Consider the following 22054-nt stretch of genomic DNA (forward strand, 5'->3'; position numbering starts at 1 on the left):
CAGGAAGAGACACTTCTGTGATGTAACTGATTTCAGAAGGAGTCTTTATTTTTTATTTATAGAGATGGGGTTTTGCCATGTTGGCAAGGCTGGTCTCGAACTCGTGAGCCCAGACCGTCCACCAGTCTCAGGCTCCCAAAGTGCTGGGATTACAGGCATGAGCCACCACACCCCGCCCAGAGGGAGTCAAAGGAAACAGGACTCTTTCTGTTACTTTCTCTTCTTTTGCTACCTCTTCTCATACCCTAAAATGATGACTTTTTTCTTTCTTCTTCTAATCTCTTTTCTATATCTCTTGTCTAAGTTCGTTTTGTCCTTCTGTGCCTTCTCACAAAACTAATAGAGTGGACCCCTGAAGCCCCCCATACTCCCGGCTCCTCTGCTCATGACCCCTCCCTCCCTTGCTTTCTAGAAGTCGGTGATCCACAGTCGGCAGTTTCCATTCAGATTTCTTAATGCCCATGATTCCATTGATGCCCTTGAGGCTCAACTCAGAAACCAAGGTATTCTCCCCCTTCTTCCAACTCCTGTTTGCCTCTCGTATCTGACAATAAATGAAGCAGCAGCACCAATATTTTCAGCCTCTTGCCTTGCAGTCTCAGGGTGTGTTGGGGTGGGGGACAGAAGTCAGGCACTTGCCAGCCCCAAGGATTGGGGCTCAGGCCACATTACTGGTAGGAAAAGATGAGGGAATGGAAGCTGCCTCACTTAGAAACTTACCTGTCATACAGCATTGCCCTTTCCTTCTAATACAACACTGATGAGGCGGATACTAACTAGAAATGACAACAACCGTCCCAGGCGGAGGTTTCTTTGCCACCTAAGCTGTCAGCAGCTTCGGACAGTAATGAGGGTACCTGTGATGTATGAGAAGCTTAAGAGGGAGAAGCTGAGAGTACACAAGGCCAGGTATGTATACACTGTCTGGGAGCCAAGGGTGGGCAATCGGGGCTACCCTGGTACAGGCTGGAAGTCATCTGGGAAGCCCAGCTGTTTTTCTGTAAAGGTTTGCTTGTCAGTCATCGCAATGGCTCAGAACTGCCTGGTTTTTTGCATAGCACAGCTTGTCTTTAACATTGTCCGAAAGAGAGATCATGAAATGAAATCTACTCCTGGACCTCCACTCTTATTATCTGTGATTGTTTTATTGGTTATGTGGATTCCTTGGTGTACGCTGGTGTCCTCTCTGCTTCTGCTCTGATTCATGGTTTTCTTTCTTTTTCTTTTCTGTGACATGTTTGTTTTTCTCTTTGTTTCTATCTCTTTCTGTATTTTTTGACCCATTCATTTTTTTATTTTTGTTGTGTGTGTGTGTGTGTGTGTATTTTGACATACATACAAAGATAGTTACCATCAGCAGGCTCAGACAGATGTACAATATGTTTTGTAGGCGTGATGAAGTCTCAGCTGTCTTTTTAAGTGGTTCATCAGTATCTTTCACTTATTTTTATTCAAAACAAACACAGGACTCACTTGATCTTCTAGAGGGCTCAGTAACCGGAAATCTCCTGAAACAGTAGCTGAACAGAGAGGGCCATTTAAGAGTCAAGCCTGGCCAGGTGCGGTGGCTCACGCCTGTAATCCCAGCACTTTGGGAGGCCGAGGCGGGTGGATCACGAGGCAGGCGGATCATGAGGTCAGGAGTTTGAGACCAGCCTGGCCAACATGGTGAAACTCCCTGTCTACTAAAAATACAAAAATTAGCCGGATGTGGTGGCGGGTGCCTATAATCCCAGCTGCTTGGGCGACTAAGGCAAGAGAATCACTTGAACCTGGGAGGCGGAGGTTGCTGTGAGCCGAGATCGCGCCACTGTACTCAGCCTGGGCAACAGGAGCGAGACTCTGTCTCAAAAAAAAAAAAAAAAAAAGCCCAAGGGGCCAGTCCAAATGGTATTCTTGTACTGACCAATGTGGTAGCCACTAGCCACATGTGGCTATTTAGCAGTTGAAATATGCTAGTGAAGTCTGAGTTGAGATATGCTAGGTTTTGAAGGCAGTCTGAAAAAAGAATGTGAAATATTCATAATTTTTGTATTAATTACAGGCTGACATGAAAATGTTTTCATATATTGGGTTAAATAAAAAGCAATATTAAATTAATTTTAGCCAGGTGCAGGTGCTTGCACCTGTAGTCCCACCTACTTGGGAGGCTGAGGTGGCAGGATCTCTTGAGCTCAGGAATTTGAGGCTGCAGTGAGTTATGATCATGCCACTGCACAGACTAAGCAACAGAGGAAAACCCTGTTCCCACCCCCCCTTTTTTTTTTTTTGAGATAGGATTTTATTCCCATCACCCAGGCTGGAGTACAGTGGCACAATCTCAGCTCACTGCAACCTCTGCCTCTCAGGCTCAAGTGATTCTCCTGCCTCAGCCTCCCAAGTAGCTGGGATTATAGGCACACACCACTGTACCCAGCTATTTTTTATATTTTTTGTAGAGTTAGGGTTTTACCATGTTGCCCAGGCTGGTTTCAAACGCCTGAGCTCAAGCAATCCAACCACCTTGGCCTCCCAAACCAAAGTGCTGAGATTATAGGCATGAGCCAAGGACCCTGTCTCTTTTTTTTTTTTTAAATTGAGGCAGAGTCTCACTTGGTCACCCAGGCTGGTGTGATCTCGGCTCACTGCAACCTCTGCCTCCCCTATTCAAGTGATTCTTGTGCCTCAGACTCCCAAGTAGCTGGGATTACAGGCGCATGCCACCATACCCCACTAATTTTTGTATTTTTAGTTGAGACAGGGTTTCATCATGTTGACCAGGCTGCTCTCAAACTCCCAACCTCAAGTGATCCATTTGCCTCAGCCTCCCGAAGTACTGGGATTACAGGCATGAGTCACCATGCCCGTCTTGTCTCTTAAAGAAAAGAAAATTTAATTTCACCAGTTTATTTTTACTGTTTAAAATGTGACTGTTAGAAAATTATACGTGTATAATTTAAGTTTAATTTGATTTAATTGTAATTTAATTCTATTGGATAGCGCTGGGGAGACTACTGATTTTGGTAGATTAAAAAACTAGTATAAAAAACTTTAAATATGCGCACAAGTAATAAAAATAAAATAGACTTACATAAAACTGTTTGTCAGATTCAGTGATTATCTAGATTTTATTAAATTTTCTTTTCTTTTTTTTTTGTTTTTTGAGACAGAGTCTTGCTCTGTCGCCCAGGCTGTAGGTCAGTGGTGCGATCTCGGCTCACTGCAAGCTCCGCCTCCCAGGTTCATGCCATTCTCCTGCCTCAGCCTCCCAAGTAGCTGGGACTACAGGCGCCCGCCACCATGCCCGGCTAATTTTTTGTATTTTTTTAGTAGAGACGGGGTTTCACCGTGGTCTCGATCTCCGGACCTTGTGATCCGCCCACCTTGGCCTCCCAAAGTACTGGGATTATAGGCTTCAGCCACCGCGCCCAGCCTACATTTTCTTTACTGATCTTTTTTCCTTTTTCTTTTCTTTTGAAGATATTTTTAAAACAAATGTCAAATAATAAGACACATTTTATTTCATCTTTCCTTATTTCGTGTGTGTTTCTTTAAAAAGGGACATTTTTTATACAATAAGAATGTCATTAATATACCTGACAAAACTAAAAATAATTCCTTGCTAAAATCATCTGTTATTTAGTCCATATTCAAATTTTCCAATTGTTTAAAAATATCATTTCACAGTTTTATTCAAATCAAGATCTAAACAAGGTATACACATTACGTTTGGTTGTTAAGTCTCTTATGTCACTTTTAATCTTTTAATTGTTCTTATGCCATTGAGCTACTATGAAAACCAGGTTCAGGGACCCCACAGAATATCCCATATTCTGGATTTCCCTCCTTCTTCATGATGTCATCTAACTTGTTTTTCTATTTCATGTTCACTGGGTGTTAGCTCTAAAGGCTTGAACAGATTTAGATTTGCTTTTTTTTTTTTCAAGTAGTTCATAGGTGATCCTATATATGTACTATTTAAGTGGGACTACTACTCAGTAATGCTGATATTGATCAGTGCTTTCAGGTAGTAATAGCCTCATCTCTCCACAGTAGTTAATGGCTCATCCTTTGGTGATCTTTGCGTGAACCAGTTGTTTCATTGGTGGTTGCAGAATGAGGGTTTTATCATTCCTCAATATTTTTTAACTGAAATTTAAAAAAACAGCCTCCCTTATCAACTATATTTATTTAGTTACCCTGAAATAGATTGTATGGGAAAGGTGGGATGAATATTCAATTTATTCTCCTTTAATTGTCAGTTTTCAGAGTAAGGAGTTAGCATTTGTTTTTTAAAATACTATTTAAAACTATGTAGCCGTTAAATCTTGCTTCATGAAGTAAGAATGGATTCATGTGGTAAATGTAGCTATTGGATCCACAGGTGACTTCCCCTCTCCTACCATGAGTGTGGATTAGAAGAATCCCATAGAATGGGGGCTTAGGGAAGCTCTGTCCCAGTCCTCTACACCAGAAATGGAGTGGGCTGTGGAATGGGATGTGGTGCTTGAGGGAGGGAGAAGATTCAATACTTAGTGGCAAGTTCTCATCTCCCCGTCTGCCTCTAAGGGGCAGATAAGTCCTTGAGCCCCTGTGCCTGTGTCTTTCTTGCCTGTAGACAGTGGAAATATGATGGTGAGATGCTGAACAGGTACCGACAGGCCCTGGAGACAGCTGTGAACCTCTCTGTGAAGCACAGCCTGCCCCTGCTGCCAGGCCGCACCATCTTGGTCTATCTGACAGATGCTGATGCAGACAGGCTCTGTCCAAAGAGCAATCCACAAGGGGTAAGAAAATAAAAAGCATCCTCCAAGGGGTTGGGTTGGCAGGATGCTGGGGATCCTGAGTGGTATCCTGTTCCCAGAGCTGGTTTTCCCAGGCAAGCACTCCAACTGAAATAAATGATACGAATTTGCTTCCAAGTATCAGTCCTCGGTTCCTAGGGACAATTCCTAGGATGTTGTTTCAACCAGGTTTATGGATTATAATACTAACATTTCACCTTTGGCTGGTACTTGGTACTCTCTAAATTTCCATCACCAAAATATGTCTCACTTTCATCTCACTACATCCCAGGGTTGAACTTGGGCAGGGATCCTGGCTCCTCTCTTCCTCCCTCCACAGTCAGCTCCTCCTGAGGGCTGCTGAAGCTGAACCCTCCTAACTTGGGATTTTACGCCTTTTCTTACTCCCTCAAAGCAGTGGAAGGGTTTGGCCTCCAGGGCTGGCTGGGCAAGGGTGAATTCCAAAGCAGGGGAGCTTTATTTCCCCTGACACTTGTCCGATCAGCCTCCGCTGAACTATGCGCTGTTATTGATTGGGATGATGATCACGAGGGCCGAGCAGGTGGATGTCATGCTGTGTGGAGGTGACACTCTGAAGACTGCAGTGCTTAAGGCAGAAGAAGGCATCCTGAAGACTGCCATCAGGCTCCAGGCTCAAGTCCAGGTCAGATACTCAACACCCACCATCCAAAAATACATGAAGAACACAGGCCTGGGAATAGCCCAGATATTTGGTAAAGGCACAGATATACACAGTTCTGAAGATTTCCCAAGCAGACTGCAAGACTGCAGTGTTTGTTGCTTACTGTGCAACCACATAACGTGAAGTCTCTTTCCTTCAGGAGTTTAATGAAAATGGTGAATGGTCCCTGAATACTTTTGGGAAATACCTGCTGTCTCTGGCTGGCCAAAGGGTTCCTGTGAGTATTAATCCCTGAGAAACTCTCTCCCTCCCCCACATTTTCCTCTACAACTGATATATTTCATGTCTTGACCTTTAAAGCTGATTTCTCCAACCACATAAAATAGTCAGAACAGCTGTCTACTGGCTACAACCCCCTACTCAGTGGTGTGCTGGTAAATATTCAACAACCAGCTGCCTGGAAAAATAAGCCTTGGTTAATAGCATCTCCTAAATTTCTGTAGTGTAAACAGTCCTACGGTGGCTGATTTCAAGCTACCAACATGATGCTACTGAACACAGAGTTGGGAAAAGACGCTCAGGAGCACACTGCTGTGTGGTATTCTCACAACCTGATACAGTAGATGTAAATAAGCACGAGTAGATAGTAGTAAAATGTAGTAAAATTATTAGGAAGTTATGCATTTTGAGTATTTATTACATTTGTTTTCTTTTCTGATTTTTATTTTTTGAGACAGGATCTCACTCCGTTGCCCAGGCTGGAGTGAAGTGGCTCGATTATAGCTCATTGCAACTAAAACTTCTGGGCTCAAGTGATTCTCCTGCCTCAGCCTCCCAAGTAGCTGGGACTACTGGTGTGTGTCAACATGCCCAGCCACATTTGTTTTAAATATAACTTACTTAATTTTTTAAATGTATACCATTTAATGTTTAATAATGTCCGTCTTTAACAACTGCCCACAAAATTCCTGAAAACTTAACAATCAGCTCTCTTGAGCCTGAATGAGCCAGATACAGTATACCAGTGCCCCACTCCAACCTCCACTTTGATATCCCCTGATGTCCCCTGTAAGTTAAAATGTAGTGGCTTCCCTCATTCTATGTGCTCTCAGGAGAGGTACTCCTCTCAGAGTTCTCCTAACCCTCCTGTCCTCAGAAAGCTCATATCTTAATGTCCTGGGTTCTCTAGCATCCCTTCTCTAGCATCTTCTCCCCTTTCATCTTACAGGTGGACAGGGTCATCCTCTTTGGCCAAAGCATGGATGAAGGAATGATAAATGTGGCCAAACAGCTTTACTGGCAGCGTGTGAATTCCAAGTGCCTCTTTGTTGGTCTCCTCCTGAGAAGGGTACAATACCTGTAAGGGTGCTTATACTTCCTGCCCAGTGTCAGAAATTAGTGGTCTACATTTCCTCTCTACACCTGCCAAAGCACAGGACACTCCCACTTGACAGGGATCTCCCCAACTCTGCCTTCTTACCTCTGTTGCACTTTGGGTGGATATTTTAGCCTAACTCTGTACCCCTCCGTGAGAGTCTACCCTAGCCCTAGCCTACCACATAACCCTATTAAAGGTGTAGAAGTGGGGTTTTCATCTTGGGATGTTAGCGGGCAGTGACTGTGTTCCAGGAATTGTTTGTGATGGTTAGTGACTGCTTCTTCCTTTGCCAGGTCACCAGATTTGAATCCCAATGATGTGACACTCTCAGGCTGCACTGATGGGATACTGAAGTGAGTATAGAATGGATACTGAAGGGTTGGAGACTTTGGTAGGAAGTTTTTAGGAGATTATCTCTACTCCAGTCACTTTTTTTTTGAGAGAGTTTCACTGTGTCACTCGGGCTGGAGTACAGTGGTACAATCTCGGCTCACTGCAACCTCCATCTCCCAGGTTCAAGTGATCCTCCTGCCTCAGCCTCCCACGTAACTGGGACTACAGGCGTGTGCCACCAAGCCTGGCTAATTTTTGTATTTTTAGTAGAGACAGGGTTTCACCATGTTGGCCAGGCTTGTCCTGAATTCCTGACCTCGTGATCCACCCACCTCCGCCTCCCAAAGTGCTGGGATTACAGGTGTGAGCCACCGTGCCCGGCCCCAGTCACTTCTTTTTTAAAGTAAGATAGTTCACTCCTCTTTTACAGCCATCCAGGCATAGCAGCAACACAGTGTCAAAGGGACCTGGGCATTTTCTCTCTTATTGCTGCATGATCCTCAAATACTCAGCTTCTACCACATGATTCAATATGTCAGCTTCAGCTCCAGCCATCTTGGTATTCAGCCAAGTTTGTATTATATTATATCCAGTAGGAAAGAAGAAAATGGACATAGGAGATTTCACTATCAAGAGATGGCCATGTCACTGCGGCTTCTGTTTCATTCTTGATCCAGAGAAAATTACATTTATTTAAGCTAAATTATAGAAATCTTATTATAGAAATCTTTTCACATTTTTTTCTCTCTCTCCATCCTTGCCTTCTTATGTACTTGTTTTCTCCCCTGCCTTTTCCTTTGGATGCCATCCATTTCCCTCAACTCCTATTAGGAAGCCTCAGACACATTCCTCCTTCTCCAGGGAGCCTTTATGACGGGCACAGAGCTGCTCAAGCCCAGACTGGGATGGCTTTAAGTTTTACACCTTACCCTAGCCCGTTGCCCCTGGCCCAACAGCAAGTTTATGATTACCATGCACAACAGGAAGGGCTAGAGTTGGGCTTCTTTTTTCCTTCATTCCTATGGTTCTGCATCCTCATTTATTTTAAGTCTGCGTAAACTGCTTATGGTTATCTTCTTAAGGAGCTTCACTTAACTGGTGACCAAACCTAGACGTATCTTTTTCCCCCTGCCCTTTTTGGGACACCTCACTGATTATGACTCTTGTTATTTATGTCAGGTTCATCGCAGAGCATGGGGCCTCCCATCTTTTGGAACATGTGGGCCAAATGGACAAAATATTCAAGATTCCACCACCCCCAGGAAAGACAGGAGTCCAGTCTCTCCGGCCACTGGAAGAGGACACTCCAAGCCCCTTGGCTCCTATTTCCCAGCAAGGGTCAGTCTGTGTTTCTATGCCTTTGTGAATTGGGAGAGGCTGCAGTCAAACCTGGAGAAACTCTGGGACTGAAATTCTAGCTGGTGAGGTGCCACTTGTTCTCCTCGTGAAGGTACGCTTCCTCTTTCTCAGGCAGGGGTTTCTCTACCTCAGGGAGTTGTCAGGTTGTGAGCAAGCCCTTCCTTTCTCTACTGAGGAAAGGAAGTCAGAATACAAAGATGATGGCAGACATCATGGCCGTATGGCCAGGGTGTAGGCAGAGGGCTTAGGAGCACAGGTTCTGGCTTTTTCATTGTGGCTTTGCCAAATAGCAGTTTGAATCTGGCCTAGTTGCTTAATTTCTTAAAGCTCTAGTTTCTTGTCGGGCGCGGTGGCTCATGCCTGTAATCCCAGCACTTTGGGAGGTCGAGGCGGGCAGATCACCTGAGGTTGGGAGTTCAAGCCCAGTCTGACCAACATGGAGAAACCCCGTCTCTACTAAAAATACAAAATTAGCTGGGTGTGGTGGTGCGTACCTGTAATCCCAGCTACTGGGGAGGCTGAGGCGGGAGAATCGCTTGAACCCTGGAGGCAGAGGTTGCGGTGAGCCGAGATTGTGCCATAGTACTCCAGCCTGGGCAACAAGAGCAAAACTCTGTCTTAAACAAACAAACAAACAAAAACAAAACCTAGTTTCTTGATTGCTAAAATGGAGATAATGATAGTGCTTACCTCACAGTGTTGTCATGAACAAACAGTAAATACATAATAATGATTTCGAGAAAAAGGAGAGGGGTACAAGAAATAGCAAGTGGGCTTTAAATTCCAGGGCCCTGCAGTTGAGACCACTAGCACGTGCTTCTCTGAAGGCCTGCTGGGCACCTGTCTGCTGTCTGTCATACCTGGCTCATGCTCAGTGCTAAAGGGTGATCACAGCAGTGTCTGTGGATTAGGTGATGGGGCTCATCCCTAGACTGAGCTCAACCCTCTGCTTATACCCAGATGGCGCAGCATCCGGCTTTTTATTTCATCCACTTTCCGAGACATGCATGGGGAGCGGGACCTGCTGCTGAGGTCTGTGCTGCCAGCACTGCAGGCCCGAGCGGCCCCTCACCGTATCAGCCTTCACGGAATCGACCTCCGCTGGGGCGTCACTGAGGAGGAGACTCGTAGGAACAGGTGTGGGGGCTGCAGAGAAGAGGGGCTGGGTTGGGGATGAGGGGCTTGAGTGGTGGACCTGAGGGGGGCAGGGTTGGGGCTGCAAGAATGGATGAGGGTGAAGGCGGGAGTCGCTCTTTGGATACTAACAAGAGCAGCCTACCTTCTCTTTTCTCAGTTGTGAGCCAGGGTCCTGTCTCCCTATTTATGCCTATGTTCCCTGATACCATGCCCCCAGTGACTCCCACATGTCCCTATAACCGTGCCTACAGACAACTGGAAGTGTGCCTTGGGGAGGTGGAGAACGCACAGCTGTTTGTGGGGATTCTGGGCTCCCGTTATGGATACATTCCCCCCAGCTACAACCTTCCTGACTATCCACACTTCCACTGGGTAAGGCAGACAGGTTTGGAGGAGGGCTGGGGAGGAAGCAAAGGTTGGGGCAGAGGCCGTGAGAAGCCATATTCTGTCAGAAACCCTGGGACTATGAACAGGCAGGTCTTTGAGACTTGAAGAGAAATATAGGCTGAAGATAACTGCAAGTGACCATGCTCTAGATGAGGAAAGTCCTTTGAGAAGTGCCTCTGTGGTTGGCCAAGAGCAAAAGTAAGAGGGTAGGTCTGTTTAGGTGTTGCCATCAGATAGATCTGGGTACTGATCTCCCTTCTGTCATCTACAAGTTGTGTGGCTTTGTGGAATGCAGCTTACTCTCACCTAGCCTCAATTTCCCTATATTAAAGAGAAGCAACGACATTTACATTGGAGGGTTATTATGAGAATTAAAAGTCTGTAACAGGGCCAGGTGCAGTGGCTCAGCCTGTAATCCCAGCACTTTGGGAGACCAAGGCGGGTGGATCACCTGAGGTCAGGAGTTCGAGACCAGCCTGGCCAACATGGCGAAACCCTGTTTCTACTAAAAATACAAAAATTAGCTGGGCGTGGTGGTGGGTGCCTGTAATCCTAGCTACTCAGGAGGCTGAGGCAGGAGAATTGCTTGAACCCAGGAGGCGGAGGTTGCAGTGAGCCAAGATTACGCCATTGCACTCCAGCCTGGGCGACAAGAACAAAACTCAGTCTCAAAAAAACAAAGAAACAAAAACAAAAGTCTGTAACAGAATACTCAATACATTACAGGCATTCAATGAATGTTAGCTACTAGTGCCTTGTTCCAGAAAAAAAAATAAAAATAAGTAAAAAACATTAGCTATTAGCTATATTTTATTGCTTGCGCCTGGAGGGAGGGAGAGAGGAACATCACAGATACAGGAGGCCTGGGGCCTTGGCAGGTCTGGAGGGAGGGTCACTGTGGCCTAGAACTAAACCCACCGTCTCTGCCCTCCCCACAGGCCCAGCAGTACCCTTCAGGGCGCTCTGTGACAGAGATGGAGGTGATGCAGTTCCTGAACCGGAACCAATGTCTGCAGCCCTCTGCCCAAGCTCTCATCTACTTCCGGGATTCCAGCTTCCTCAGGTACTCTCTGCTGCCTGCAGGTTGGGGCTCCTTCCCCAGAAGGTCAGACAGGCTAGTCTTCTCTCCTCAGTATTCAGAGTATAGAAGGGGAGTGCTGTGAGGCAGAAACAGGACTCAGCATGCCTTTGCAGCCCCACATCAGCCTTGGTGCTGGAGTCAGGAGATCGCTACTTGAGGAGCTTCAGGAAATTACAGCTATGTCGGTGGTTGGTAGAGGGAGGCTGGCTGCGGTCTGAGTTTATTCCAACTTTTGGGGTCTTTGGTGGTCAGCTCTGTGCCAGATGCCTGGAAATCTGACTTTGTTTCTGAGTCTGAAGAGGCCGCATGTCGGATCTCAGAACTGAAGAGCTGCTTAAGCAGACAGAAAGGGATTACCTGCCGCAGGTGAGCTGAGGGAGGTAGGGAGCACCTGTACAGAGATGTGGTGAGAGGAGCCAGGCCTGCTCTGACCTGGTTGTGCTTGATTTGCCCACAGGTACCCCTGTGAGTGGGGGGGTGTGGCAGCTGGCAGGCCCTATGTTGGCGGGCTGGAGGAGTTTGGTCAGTTGGTTCTGCAGGATGTGTGGAATACGATCCAGAAGCTCTACCTGCAGGTCAGCAGAAGCACTGGTGACCAGAGGCGTGCAGAGGGACATGGGGTGGTCTGGGTTGTCCTGGGTAGGAAGTAACTTGGTGGGGGCTCTGTGAGTTTTAGCCTGGGGGTCCTGAGGAGCATGGCACCATGGATAGTCACTGACCCATTTACCCTCAGCCTGGGGCCCTGCTGGAGCAGCCAGTGTCCATCCCAGACAATGACTTGGTCCAGGCCACCTTCCAGCAGCTGCAGAAGCCACCGAGTACCGCCCGGCCACGCCTTCTTCAGGACACAGCGCAGCAGCTGATGCTGCACCATGGGAGGCTGAGCCTGGTGACGGGGCAGTCAGGACAGGGCAAGACAGCCTTCCTGGTACAGAGTCTCAGGGGCCTGGGCAGGAGGGAGGGAAGGCTGTGTGGGCTAAGGAGGTAAGGCACAGGGAGCTCAAGCATATAAAATGTGACCATGTTTTCTGTTCCTGTCACATGCAGGCATCTCTTGTGTCAGCCCTGCAGGCTCCTGATGGGGCCAAGGTGGCACCATTAGTCTTCTTCCACTTTTCCGGGGCTCGTCCTGACCAGGGTCTTGCCCTCACTCTGCTCAGACGCCTCTGTACCTATCTGCGTGGCCAACTAAAAGAGCCAGGTGCCCTCCCCAACACCTACCGGTGGGTATCCCCCAATGAGCCCAGCCTTGTTGATGCCCATGGTGCCACGCCTGCTTTTCTGTCTCTCCCACTGACCCTGACTTCATCTCCATGTACAGAAGCCTGGTGTGGGAGCTGCAGCAGAGACTGCTGCCCAAGTCTGCTGAGTCCCTGCATCCTGGCCAGACGCTGGTCCTGATCATCGATGGGGCTGATAGGTTGGTGGACCAGAATGGGCAGCTGATTTCAGACTGGATCCCAAAGAAACTTCCCCGGGTGAGTGTGAGAAGGAGGTGGGTGTGGGGAGGCAGGCTCGGGGGAAGGAGGGGTACAGCAGGGAGGAGAGGGGCCTCTCCAATGTGGTTCTCCTTTTCTTTCTACCTTCCTTTCCCTTTGCCCAAATATCACAGTGTGTACACCTGGTGCTGAGTGTGTCTAGGGATACAGGCCTAGGGGAGACCCTTGAGCAGAGCCAGGGTGCCCACGTGGTGGCCTTGGGGCCTCTGGAGGCCTCTGCTCGGGCCCGGCTGGTGAGAGAGGAGCTGGCCCTGTATGGGAAGCGGCTGGAGGAGTCACCGTTTAACAACCAGGTTGGGTTCTAGGCCAGGGCTGGTGGGTGTGTGGGGTGAATCTGGGAACTATGAGGACCCGAGGTGCAGAGGCTGCTAGCTGCCTTGAACAGACCTGCTCCTTTGTTTTCTCAGAAATTCTGTCCATGGGAAGTTGTTAATAAGAAAATTGTGGTTCCTGATAATGTCCCCTAGCCCTCTTCCCCTGGTGAATGGCCTTTCTGGGGCCTCTTGGGGTGAGGGGATGAGTAAAGTGGTTTTTGGTGGGGTAGGCTGAGCCACAGGGGTTTTCTGGCAGGGCTGACTGGGCAGAGCAGTGTAGGAGAGGGATGGTTATGTCCTGGGGTGATGCCATGGACCTGGCGCCTACTGGGGACTCTCAGAGGAGGAGCTGCCTGGCAGAGGGGCTGGTGCTTGGGCAGAGGGCTGGCTGTGGGCAGCCCTCCTGGACCCACCCTGAGTCCTGAGTCTTGTCAGATGCGACTGCTGCTGGTGAAGCGAGAATCAGGCCGGCCGCTCTACCTGCGCTTGGTCACCGATCATCTAAGGCTCTTCACGCTGTATGAGCAGGTCGGTTCTCCTCACCTTCCAAGTCCCAATCACCACTTCCCATTCTCTCTTCAGCTGCTTTGTCTCATCCCTATCCCATGTCCTTTGCTGTCTTGTGATCACCTGCTCCCCATCCTCACCTCACACCTCGCCTCACCTCTCTCCCACAGTTGTTCTTTACTTTTTCATTCCTCCCTGCTGTCCTCCTGCTGCCCCTTCCCTATCCCACAACCCAAGCTGCTTCTCCTCCCGCCACACTGAACGAGGCTGTCCTCCCGCCATCCTAGGTGTCTGAGAGACTCCGGACTCTGCCTGCCACTGTCCCCCTGCTGCTGCAGCACATCCTGAGCACACTGGAACAGGAACACGGGCCTGATGTCCTTCCCCAGGCGCTGACCACCCTAGAGGTCACACGGAGTGGTCAGTGCTTGGGGTGGGTGGGTTGGGACGCTGAGGGCCAGGGTTCGCATTACTTTGGTTCCACTGGGTTCTCAGCAGGTGTGGTGGGGGCTGGGGGGGACACTGTGTGGTTAGGTGAGGGCCTCAGAGAGCTTCAGTTTTCAGGTTTGACTGTGGACCAGCTGCATGGAGTGCTGAGTATGTGGCGGACACTACCCAAGGGGACTAAGAGCTGGGAAGAGGCAGTGGCTGCTGGTAACAGCGGAGACCCCTACCCCATGGGCCCATTTGCCTACCTCGTCCAGAGTCTGCGCAGGTACAGGTGCCCCAGCTGAGCTCCTGCTGACCTCCCTATGCCTTCCCTTCTTTGAGCCAGGGCCCTGTGTATAGCTTCAACATCTGGCTCCCAGACCATGAGTGGGTTACTGCTCCAGCTGCTCCAGTTTCCGCTATTTGAGGGGGGCATAGGAGCCCACTGCTGTGCCAGGATGCTCACTGACAGGCCTCTTCCTTCTCCTCTCTCTCTTCCTCACATGAGGACAGTTTGCTAGGGGAGGGCCCTCTGGAGCGCCCTGGTGCCCGGCTGTGCCTCCCTGATGGGCCCCTGAGAACAGCAGCTAAACGTCGCTATGGGAAGAGGCCAGGGCAAGAGGACACGGCACACATCCTCATTGCAGGTGACTGCAGCCCAAGTCAGCCTGGGCACTGAGTGTGGAGCTTGGGCTTGGAGGCCAGGACCACCCACTGTGCTTCTATCTGCTGGCCAGCTCACCTACTGCCCTTGGGAATGATGCAAGGCTGAGCCTTTCTCAATATCTGTTCATGCAGCTCAGCTCTGGAAGACATGTGACGCTGATGCCTCAGGCACCTTCCGAAGTTGCCCTCCTGAGGCTCTGGTAGACCTGCCTTACCACCTGGTTAGTTCCGAGACCCCATAGACACCTTTCCCAAAGTGAGTGCTTTGGCTGTTCTGAGACCCCTCTCCCCCTTACCCTCTCCACCATCACTGCTGCCATTACCCCTCCCAAACTCCCTTGACCTCTTTCCTTTCAGTTTTCCTGCCCTTCTTCTTCAAGTCCTTTGTCCCAGCTCAGATCCTATCTCTGTATTCAGGTTCTGAGACTAAACTCTCCCTTCTCACCAGCCCCTTCACATCCCTAATGAATCCAGTCTGACCTTCTCAGCTCCAGAGCGGGAACCATGGACTTCTTTCGAAGTTTCTTACCAACATCCATGTGGTGGCTGCACACTTGGAATTGGGTCTGGTCTCTCGGCTCTTGGAGACCCATGCCCTCTATGGTGAGATGATTCACTGGCTGGATTCTTTTCTGAGATATGGGACTCCTGGGTGTGCTTATGGGGGCCCTGCTCAGGGTTGGGGCGGGGGTGTGGGTATCAGGGAAAAAAGATTCATATTTCCATTTCAAGTTGAAAATGCCAAGAGGGTGAGCATGTGACTCTCAGGAGACCTTTCACCTCGGTCTCTTGGACCAGAGATTCTTCAACTTTATTTAGTTAGCATAAAACTATCTAGGAAACTTGTTCAAATTGCAGATCCTTGGGTCTCCATATTCTGGTTCCCTAGGTTTGGAGTGGGGCCCAAAGCTTTGTACTTCTAACAGATATTCCTGATATAGAGCCAGAGGGCCACACTTTGAGACTTACTGTTGTAGACACACCATATGGTTTTATTTGGTGCTGGGGTTAATGGGGTCCAGCTGGCTCCCCAGTGACATTCTGCCACTCTTTTATAGCTTCTTCAGTCCCCAAAGAGGAACAAAAGCTCCCCGAGGCTGATGTTGTGGTGTTTCGCACCTTCCTGAGGCAGCAGGCTTCAATCCTCAGCCAGTACCCCCAGCTCCTGCCCCAGCAAGCAGCCAACCAGCCCCTGGACTCACCTCTTTGCCACCAAGCCCCGCTGCTCTCCCAGAGATGGCATCTCCAACACACACTACGATGGCTTAATAAACCCCAGACCATGAAAAATCAGCAAAGGTAAGACCTTGACCCCAGACCCTAGTAAGCCCACCAGAGAGCAAGCTGCAGCTCTTTCTGAAACTGAAGAATAAGGATGACCAGAAACACTGTGGAGAGGGGGATCTAGGCACAGAAGCACAGAAATCAACTCCTGTTTGCATTCCCTCTTTTATTTCCTCCCTTTCTTCCTACTCTTTCTCTAGCTCCAGCCTGTCTCTGGTGGTTTCCTCATCCCCTACTGCCGTGGCTTTCTCCACCAATGGACAAAGAGCAGCTGTTGGCACTGCCAATGGGACAGTTTACCTGTTGGACCTGAGAACTTGGCAGGTATGACAATCAAGGACGGGCAGAATTTACCCTCTGAAAATCTGTGCAGACTGCCCTGAAGCCCTAGATGAGCCACACACCTGTTATCACTCTGATTGATTCAGCAACTTTACTGCCTGCACATCAGCTCAAAGGGCTTCATCAAGAAATCAGTCACACAGCAAGTATTTGCTGCACACCTTCCATTTAAGGCACTATGCTAAGCGTGGCAAGAAACACAGGACTTGGGACATTGTCATCGCCCACCAAGTGGTCAGTTTTGTTGGGAGATAAGACATACAAGGTTAAAAAAAGGAACCAAAACAGCCATGTAATATAATTAAGACCTGAGTGAGCTGTGCAGTTATAGGAGGGCATAGGGTAGAGAAGGGCAGGCATTCTTGTTTGAACAAGGAACCTGAGCAAAGATGCAGGGGGAGAATATTCCCTGTAAATTGCTGGGAATTATGGCAGCACAAAGTGCTTATGGGATGCTAATAGTACATTGGGCTGGAGAGGTGAGTCCTAGAACCATGGCCTCTTTCTATCTTCTTTCCAACCATATCATCCCCTACCCCATGTAACCCCATTTTCTCAAGACCATCAAAATCTTCTGTAACTTGGGGACTAGGTATGGGGTTTGGAGTCGGGGAGAAAATGTGGCCCCACTTGGATCATGAGGCCCCCACTTGAACGTGTGCTTGACTTGCAACATAGAGAGCCAGGAACTCATGGCCTTTGTGCCTTGGCCTTCTTTTTGGGTGGGGCCTGGAGTGGTGGGACTTGAAGGGTCAAGGGGATGGCTGGAGCCGCACTTTCTCACCCACTGTCGCAGGAGGAGAAGTCTCTGGTGAGTGGCTGTGATGGAATCTCTGCTTGTTTGTTCCTCTCCGATGATACACTCTTTCTTACTGCCTTCGATGGACTCCTGGAGCTCTGGGACCTGCAGCATGGTTGTCGGTAGGGGGTCTTCCCCGTTTGTCTTGGAGTGAGGGCCTTCCCCATTTGTTGGAAGTCCCAGGAGAAGGAAATGAGGAGGGAGGTGATGGCCAGGGGGCCCAGAAGACTGACTTCATCTTCCTGGGATAGGGTGCTGCAGACCAAGGCCCACCAGTACCAAATCACTGGCTGCTGCCTGAGCCCAGACCGCCGGCTGCTAGCCACTGTGTGCTTGGGAGGATGCCTAAAGGTAAGACTTGGGGGCTGCAGTGGTCAGAGTGGCCCTGAGTCATGACTCACCCTTGTGAGGTTGTTCTCTCAGTGTGGCAGAGGCTGCTGACTGCCTGGCCAGAGAAGGCCTTCCCTGCTGAAGGCAGGGGAACTGGACAAGGTTGCTCCAGGAGATCTGGGACTGAGAAGTTCAGGCATCTCTGTTCAGCATCCTGATTCCTCCTCTCTCTCCCTCAGCTGTGGGACACAGTCCGTGGGCAGTTGGCCTTCCAGCACACCTACCCCAGGCCCCTGAACTGTGTTGCCTTCCACCCTGAGGGGCAGGTAATAGCCACAGGCAGCTGGGCTGGCAGCATCAGCTTCTTCCAGGTGGATGGGCTCAAAGTCACCAAGGTAAGAAGGTCCAGTGTGGCTCTGGGGGGAAGCACAGGAGGACAGGAGTGGAGGGTGGCAGATGACAGACAGCAGCATACTGGGTGACTTTAGGATTGTGCTGAGAGCAGGTCTTCAAGTTTCCATTTCTACCTCCGTGTGTAGGACCTGGGGGCACCTGGAGCCTCTGTCCGTACCTTGGCCTTCAATGTGCCTGGTGGGGTTGTAGCTGTGGGCCGGCTGGACAGTATGGTGGAGCTGTGGGCCTGGAGAGAAGGGGCACGGCTGGCTACCTTCCCTGCCCACCATGGCTTTGTTGCTGCTGCACTGTTCCTGCATGCGGGTTGCCAGTTACTGACGGCTGGAGAGGATGGCAAGGTCAGCTTGCAGAGGGCTGGTGGTGGGTTGTGAGGAGGAGTAGCAAAGGCAAAGAATATCTGGGTGGGGGTGGGGGTCCTTTGTTGAGGAGGCTGTGGAGGAGCTTGGATGGCAGGAGCCACAGGGAGAGGGGTGCCACTGTGTGCAGGGGCAGCTCTCATGAGAGGAGTCTCTGGAAGGAGGACTTTAATGGGGGTGGCTGTAACTTAAAGCAGGGAGGAGGACCGGGTGGTGGAGGTGGTATCCTTAAGCCCTTTTCTTGGTTCCTAGGTTCAGGTATGGTCAGGGTCTCTGGGTCGACCCCGTGGGCACCTGGGTTCCCTTCCTCTCTCTCCTGCCCTCTCCGTGGCACTCAGCCCAGATGGTGATCAGGTGGCTGTTGGGTATCGAGCAGATGGCATTAGGATCTACAAAATCTCTTCAGGTACTGAAGGGGGAATGGGTGGGTTTTTGAGCCTTTAGAAAGAGCACAGCCCCTGCCCCCCAACCCTTCCCAAGTATCTTACTCCCTTGTTCTCTCTCATTCTCTAGGTTCCCAGGGGGCTCAGGGTCAGGCACTGGATGTGGCAGTATCCGCCCTGGCCTGGCTAAGCCCCAAGGTGTTGGTGAGTGGAGCAGAAGACGGGTCCTTGCAGGGCTGGGCACTCAAGGAATGCTCCCTTCAGTCCCTCTGGCTCCTGTCCAGATTCCAGAAGCCTGTGCTAGGACTGGCCACTTCCCAGGAGCTCTTGGCTTCTGCCTCAGGTACTGCTGGACAGTGGGCAGGGTTAACAAATCACTGTTCTTTTTTTTTTATTTTTTTAATTTTTTTTAACGCAGAGCTTCACTCTTGTTGCCCAGGCTAGAGTGCAGTGGTGCAATCTCAGCTCACTGCAACTTCTGCCTCCTGGGTTCAAGCAATTCTCCCATCCCGGCCTCCCAAGTAGCTGGGATTATAGCCATGCACCACCATGCCCAGCTAATTTTGTATTTTTAGTAGAGGCGGGGTTTCACCATGTTGGTCATGCTGGTCTCGAACTCCTCACCTTAGGTGATCTGCCCACCTCGGCCTCCCAAAGTGCTGGGATTACAGGCGTGAGCCATCATGCCTGGCCCACAAATCACTGTTCCTTTTAAAGACACTAATACATTTCTCCAAGTTGTATGTATATGTGTATGAAAATACACATGTGCGATTTTGTTTTACAACTTTTAAAGTGCTTTTGAATGCACTTATCTTGCATAATCTGTTTAGACTGTTTCTACCCGTTCCTTCACCCTCATTCTGGGACCTCTAAACTCCCAGTAATCCTTTGAGTTTCTGCACCTTGGGAGACTTTGCTGCGTAAAGGGATAGGTTTCCCTCAGAAGGAGAGAGAGAAATGTTGAGGTGGAAATGTAGAATGGCCTAGGCCCGCTCTAGGTGGGAGACCTGGTCCTCTCAGGTTCTGAGGTGGAAGTGACACTGGACACTTGAGAAGAGGAGAGGTCTGGAGCGGCTGCTGTGGGAGTACAGTTAGAGAAGCAGAGACAAGGAGCCATGTTCCTGGCCTGAGCTGTGGAGCTGGAGCTGGGAGTGCCTGGTGTTCCTGTCCTATGGACACACTTGCTGATGACCCTTGTCCAGGGCCTCTCCGCAGCCTTGTGCCTCCCTGCATCTCTCCCATGGAGCTGTGCCTTGGGCGTCACCCTCAGTCCCCGTGGCTGCTCCTGTCTTTGGCCTCCCAGGGCCTGTCTGGCTTCCTCTTTCAGGAAACTGTTCCCTCTCTCTTTTTCCAATGCAGAGGATTTCACAGTGCGGCTGTGGCCAAGGCAGCTGCTGACGCTGCCGCACAAGGCAGAAGACTTTCCCTGTGGCACTGAGCTGCGGGGACATGAGGGCCCTGTGAGCTGCTGTAGTTTCAGCACTGATGGAGGCAGCCTGGCCACTGGGGGCCGGGATCGGGTGAGCTGCAGAAGGATGCAACCCTGGGGTCCCATAGCCCCTCTAGTTCCTAGATTTCTTAACAACCCATTTCCCGTTGCTTCCTCCTGCTTTTTGTTTTGCCAAATCTAGTATAGATCTGTCTACCTGTGCTTCCTTGCGCCCCCTCTTTCCTTGAAATTTCTTGCCTGAAATGGCCCCAGGGTTCCCATCCCTCCTTTGGTCCTGATTGCTCCCTCTCCTTGGGGCCTATCCAGAGTCTCCTCTGCTGGGATGTGCGGACACCCAAAGCCCCTATTTTGATCCACTCCTTCCCTGCCTGTCACCGTGACTGGGTCACTGGCTGTGCCTGGACCAAAGATAACCTACTGGTGAGTAAAGGGCCAGGGGTGGCACAGAGCCCAGCTGGGTTCCTGGGGCAAGACAACATTCCCCACCTCATCCTTTTTCTGGCACCCATTAATAATAGTAATAGCTAATATTTGTCAAACTTGATATGTGCCAAGCATTGAACTAAGCTCTTTTCATATATTGCTTCACTTAATCTTTACAACACCCTGTAAAGTAGATACTCCTTTTATCTCTATTTTACAGACAAGGAAATTGAACTCAGAACATTTCCAAGGTCAGTGATGAAGCTGAGCCAGCGAACTCTCTAATAAGAAAGCCCAGGGCCGGGTACGGTGGCTCACACCTGTAATCCCAGCACTTTGGGAGGCTGAGGCAAGTGGATCACAGGGTCAGGAGTTCAAGACCAGCCGACCAACATGGAGAAACCCGGTCTCTACTAAAAATACAAAATTAGCCAGGCATGGTGATGCATGCCTGTAATCCCAGCTACTCAGGAGGCTGAGGCAGGAGAATCATTTGAACCCAGGAGGCACTCCAGCCTGGGCAACAAGAACGAAACTTCATCTCAAAATAATAATAATAATAATATGGACAATAGCTAATATTTATTATATGTTCACTGTGTGCCAGGCAGCATGCTAAGTCCTTTTTCTTTTTTTTAAGGTAGGGTTTTGCTCTTGTCACCCAGGCTGGAGTACAGTGATGCGATCTCTGCTCACTCTAATCTCCACCTCCCAGTTTCGAATGATTCTCCTGCCTCAGCCTCCTGAGTAGCTGAGATTATAGGCACCTGCCACCACGCCCAGTTAATTTTTTGTATTTTTAGTAGAGACGGGGTTTCCCCATGTTGGCCAGGGTGGTCTTGAACTCCTGACCTCAGGTGATCCATCTGCCTCGGCCTCCCAGAGTGCTGGGATTACAGGTGTGAGCCACTGTGCCCAGCCTAAGTCTTTTATGTAGATGCACTCAGCCCCAAACCACGATATCAGATAGGTACATTATCAGTATGCTCATTAAATAGTTGAGAAACCCAAGGCTCAGAAAGAGAAACAGACCACAAAGCAGAAAGTAATGAGTGGCAGAGCTAGGATTTGAACCCAGAAGAACCCAGGCCCTTCATAACATGGCTTACTGCCTTCCACCCTACATTATAGACATACAAAAATGCTGGAGGGACGCTAATAATCCCACTCCTCTGACTTCTGACTCTGCAGATATCCTGCTCCAGTGATGGCTCTGTGGGGCTCTGGGACCCAGAGTCGGGACAGCGGCTTGGTCAGTTCCTGGGTCATCAGAGTGCTGTGAGCGCTGTGGCAGCTGTGGTGAGAAGGCAATGGAGATCCCACTGAGGGGGGGGTCTCTGGAAGGGCTAAGGGGGCTTTGAGAGACTGGGTGCATTGAGTATCTAATCCCAGAAGCAAAATGAGCATAAAGAATGAGATACCTGGAGATTGGGCAACACAGTGAGACCCCCCATCTCTATAAAAAATAAAAATAAAAATAAAAATTAGCTGGGCAAGCCGGGCGCAGTGGCTCAAGCCTATAATCCCAGCACTTTGGGAGGCTGAGACGGGCAGATCACAAGGTCGGGAGATCCAGACCATCCTGGCTAACATGGTGAAACCCCGTCTCTACTAAAAAATACAAAAAACTAGCCGGGCGAGGTGGCCGGCACCTGTAGTCCCAGCTACTCAGGAGGCTGAGGCAGGAGAATGGCATGACCCCGGGAGGCGGAGCTTGCAGTGAGCTGAGATCTGGCCACTGCACTCCAGCCTGGGCGACAGAGCGAGACTCCAA

The 22054-nt window shown here is 49.7% G+C and overlaps 1 protein-coding gene across 1 annotated transcript in view; it reads left to right on the plus strand.

The window, feature by feature from the left end:
* TEP1 (telomerase-associated protein 1) overlaps positions 1–22054 on the plus strand; it is a 53728-nt gene that overhangs the window by 25428 nt on the left and 6246 nt on the right. The window contains exons 11-44 of the mRNA XM_011957941.1: positions 413–503; positions 732–909; positions 4598–4766; positions 5269–5427; positions 5606–5683; positions 6635–6765; positions 7078–7137; positions 8297–8455; positions 9437–9613; positions 9865–9985; positions 10939–11063; positions 11334–11447; positions 11539–11656; positions 11815–12009; positions 12129–12304; positions 12403–12559; positions 12694–12873; positions 13330–13422; positions 13689–13821; positions 13966–14116; positions 14344–14477; positions 14629–14717; positions 14985–15099; positions 15555–15795; positions 15981–16104; positions 16919–17043; positions 17173–17272; positions 17491–17646; positions 17791–18003; positions 18274–18427; positions 18535–18747; positions 19767–19927; positions 20164–20277; positions 21472–21579. Of these exons, the coding sequence (XP_011813331.1) occupies positions 413–503; positions 732–909; positions 4598–4766; positions 5269–5427; positions 5606–5683; positions 6635–6765; positions 7078–7137; positions 8297–8455; positions 9437–9613; positions 9865–9985; positions 10939–11063; positions 11334–11447; positions 11539–11656; positions 11815–12009; positions 12129–12304; positions 12403–12559; positions 12694–12873; positions 13330–13422; positions 13689–13821; positions 13966–14116; positions 14344–14477; positions 14629–14717; positions 14985–15099; positions 15555–15795; positions 15981–16104; positions 16919–17043; positions 17173–17272; positions 17491–17646; positions 17791–18003; positions 18274–18427; positions 18535–18747; positions 19767–19927; positions 20164–20277; positions 21472–21579 (4812 nt within the window). The remainder of the gene's footprint in view (positions 1–412; positions 504–731; positions 910–4597; positions 4767–5268; positions 5428–5605; positions 5684–6634; positions 6766–7077; positions 7138–8296; positions 8456–9436; positions 9614–9864; positions 9986–10938; positions 11064–11333; positions 11448–11538; positions 11657–11814; positions 12010–12128; positions 12305–12402; positions 12560–12693; positions 12874–13329; positions 13423–13688; positions 13822–13965; positions 14117–14343; positions 14478–14628; positions 14718–14984; positions 15100–15554; positions 15796–15980; positions 16105–16918; positions 17044–17172; positions 17273–17490; positions 17647–17790; positions 18004–18273; positions 18428–18534; positions 18748–19766; positions 19928–20163; positions 20278–21471; positions 21580–22054) is intronic.

This window comes from Colobus angolensis, unplaced genomic scaffold, assembly GCF_000951035.1.
Source record: "Colobus angolensis palliatus isolate OR3802 unplaced genomic scaffold, Cang.pa_1.0 Scaffold451, whole genome shotgun sequence".
NCBI lineage: Eukaryota > Metazoa > Chordata > Mammalia > Primates > Cercopithecidae > Colobus > Colobus angolensis.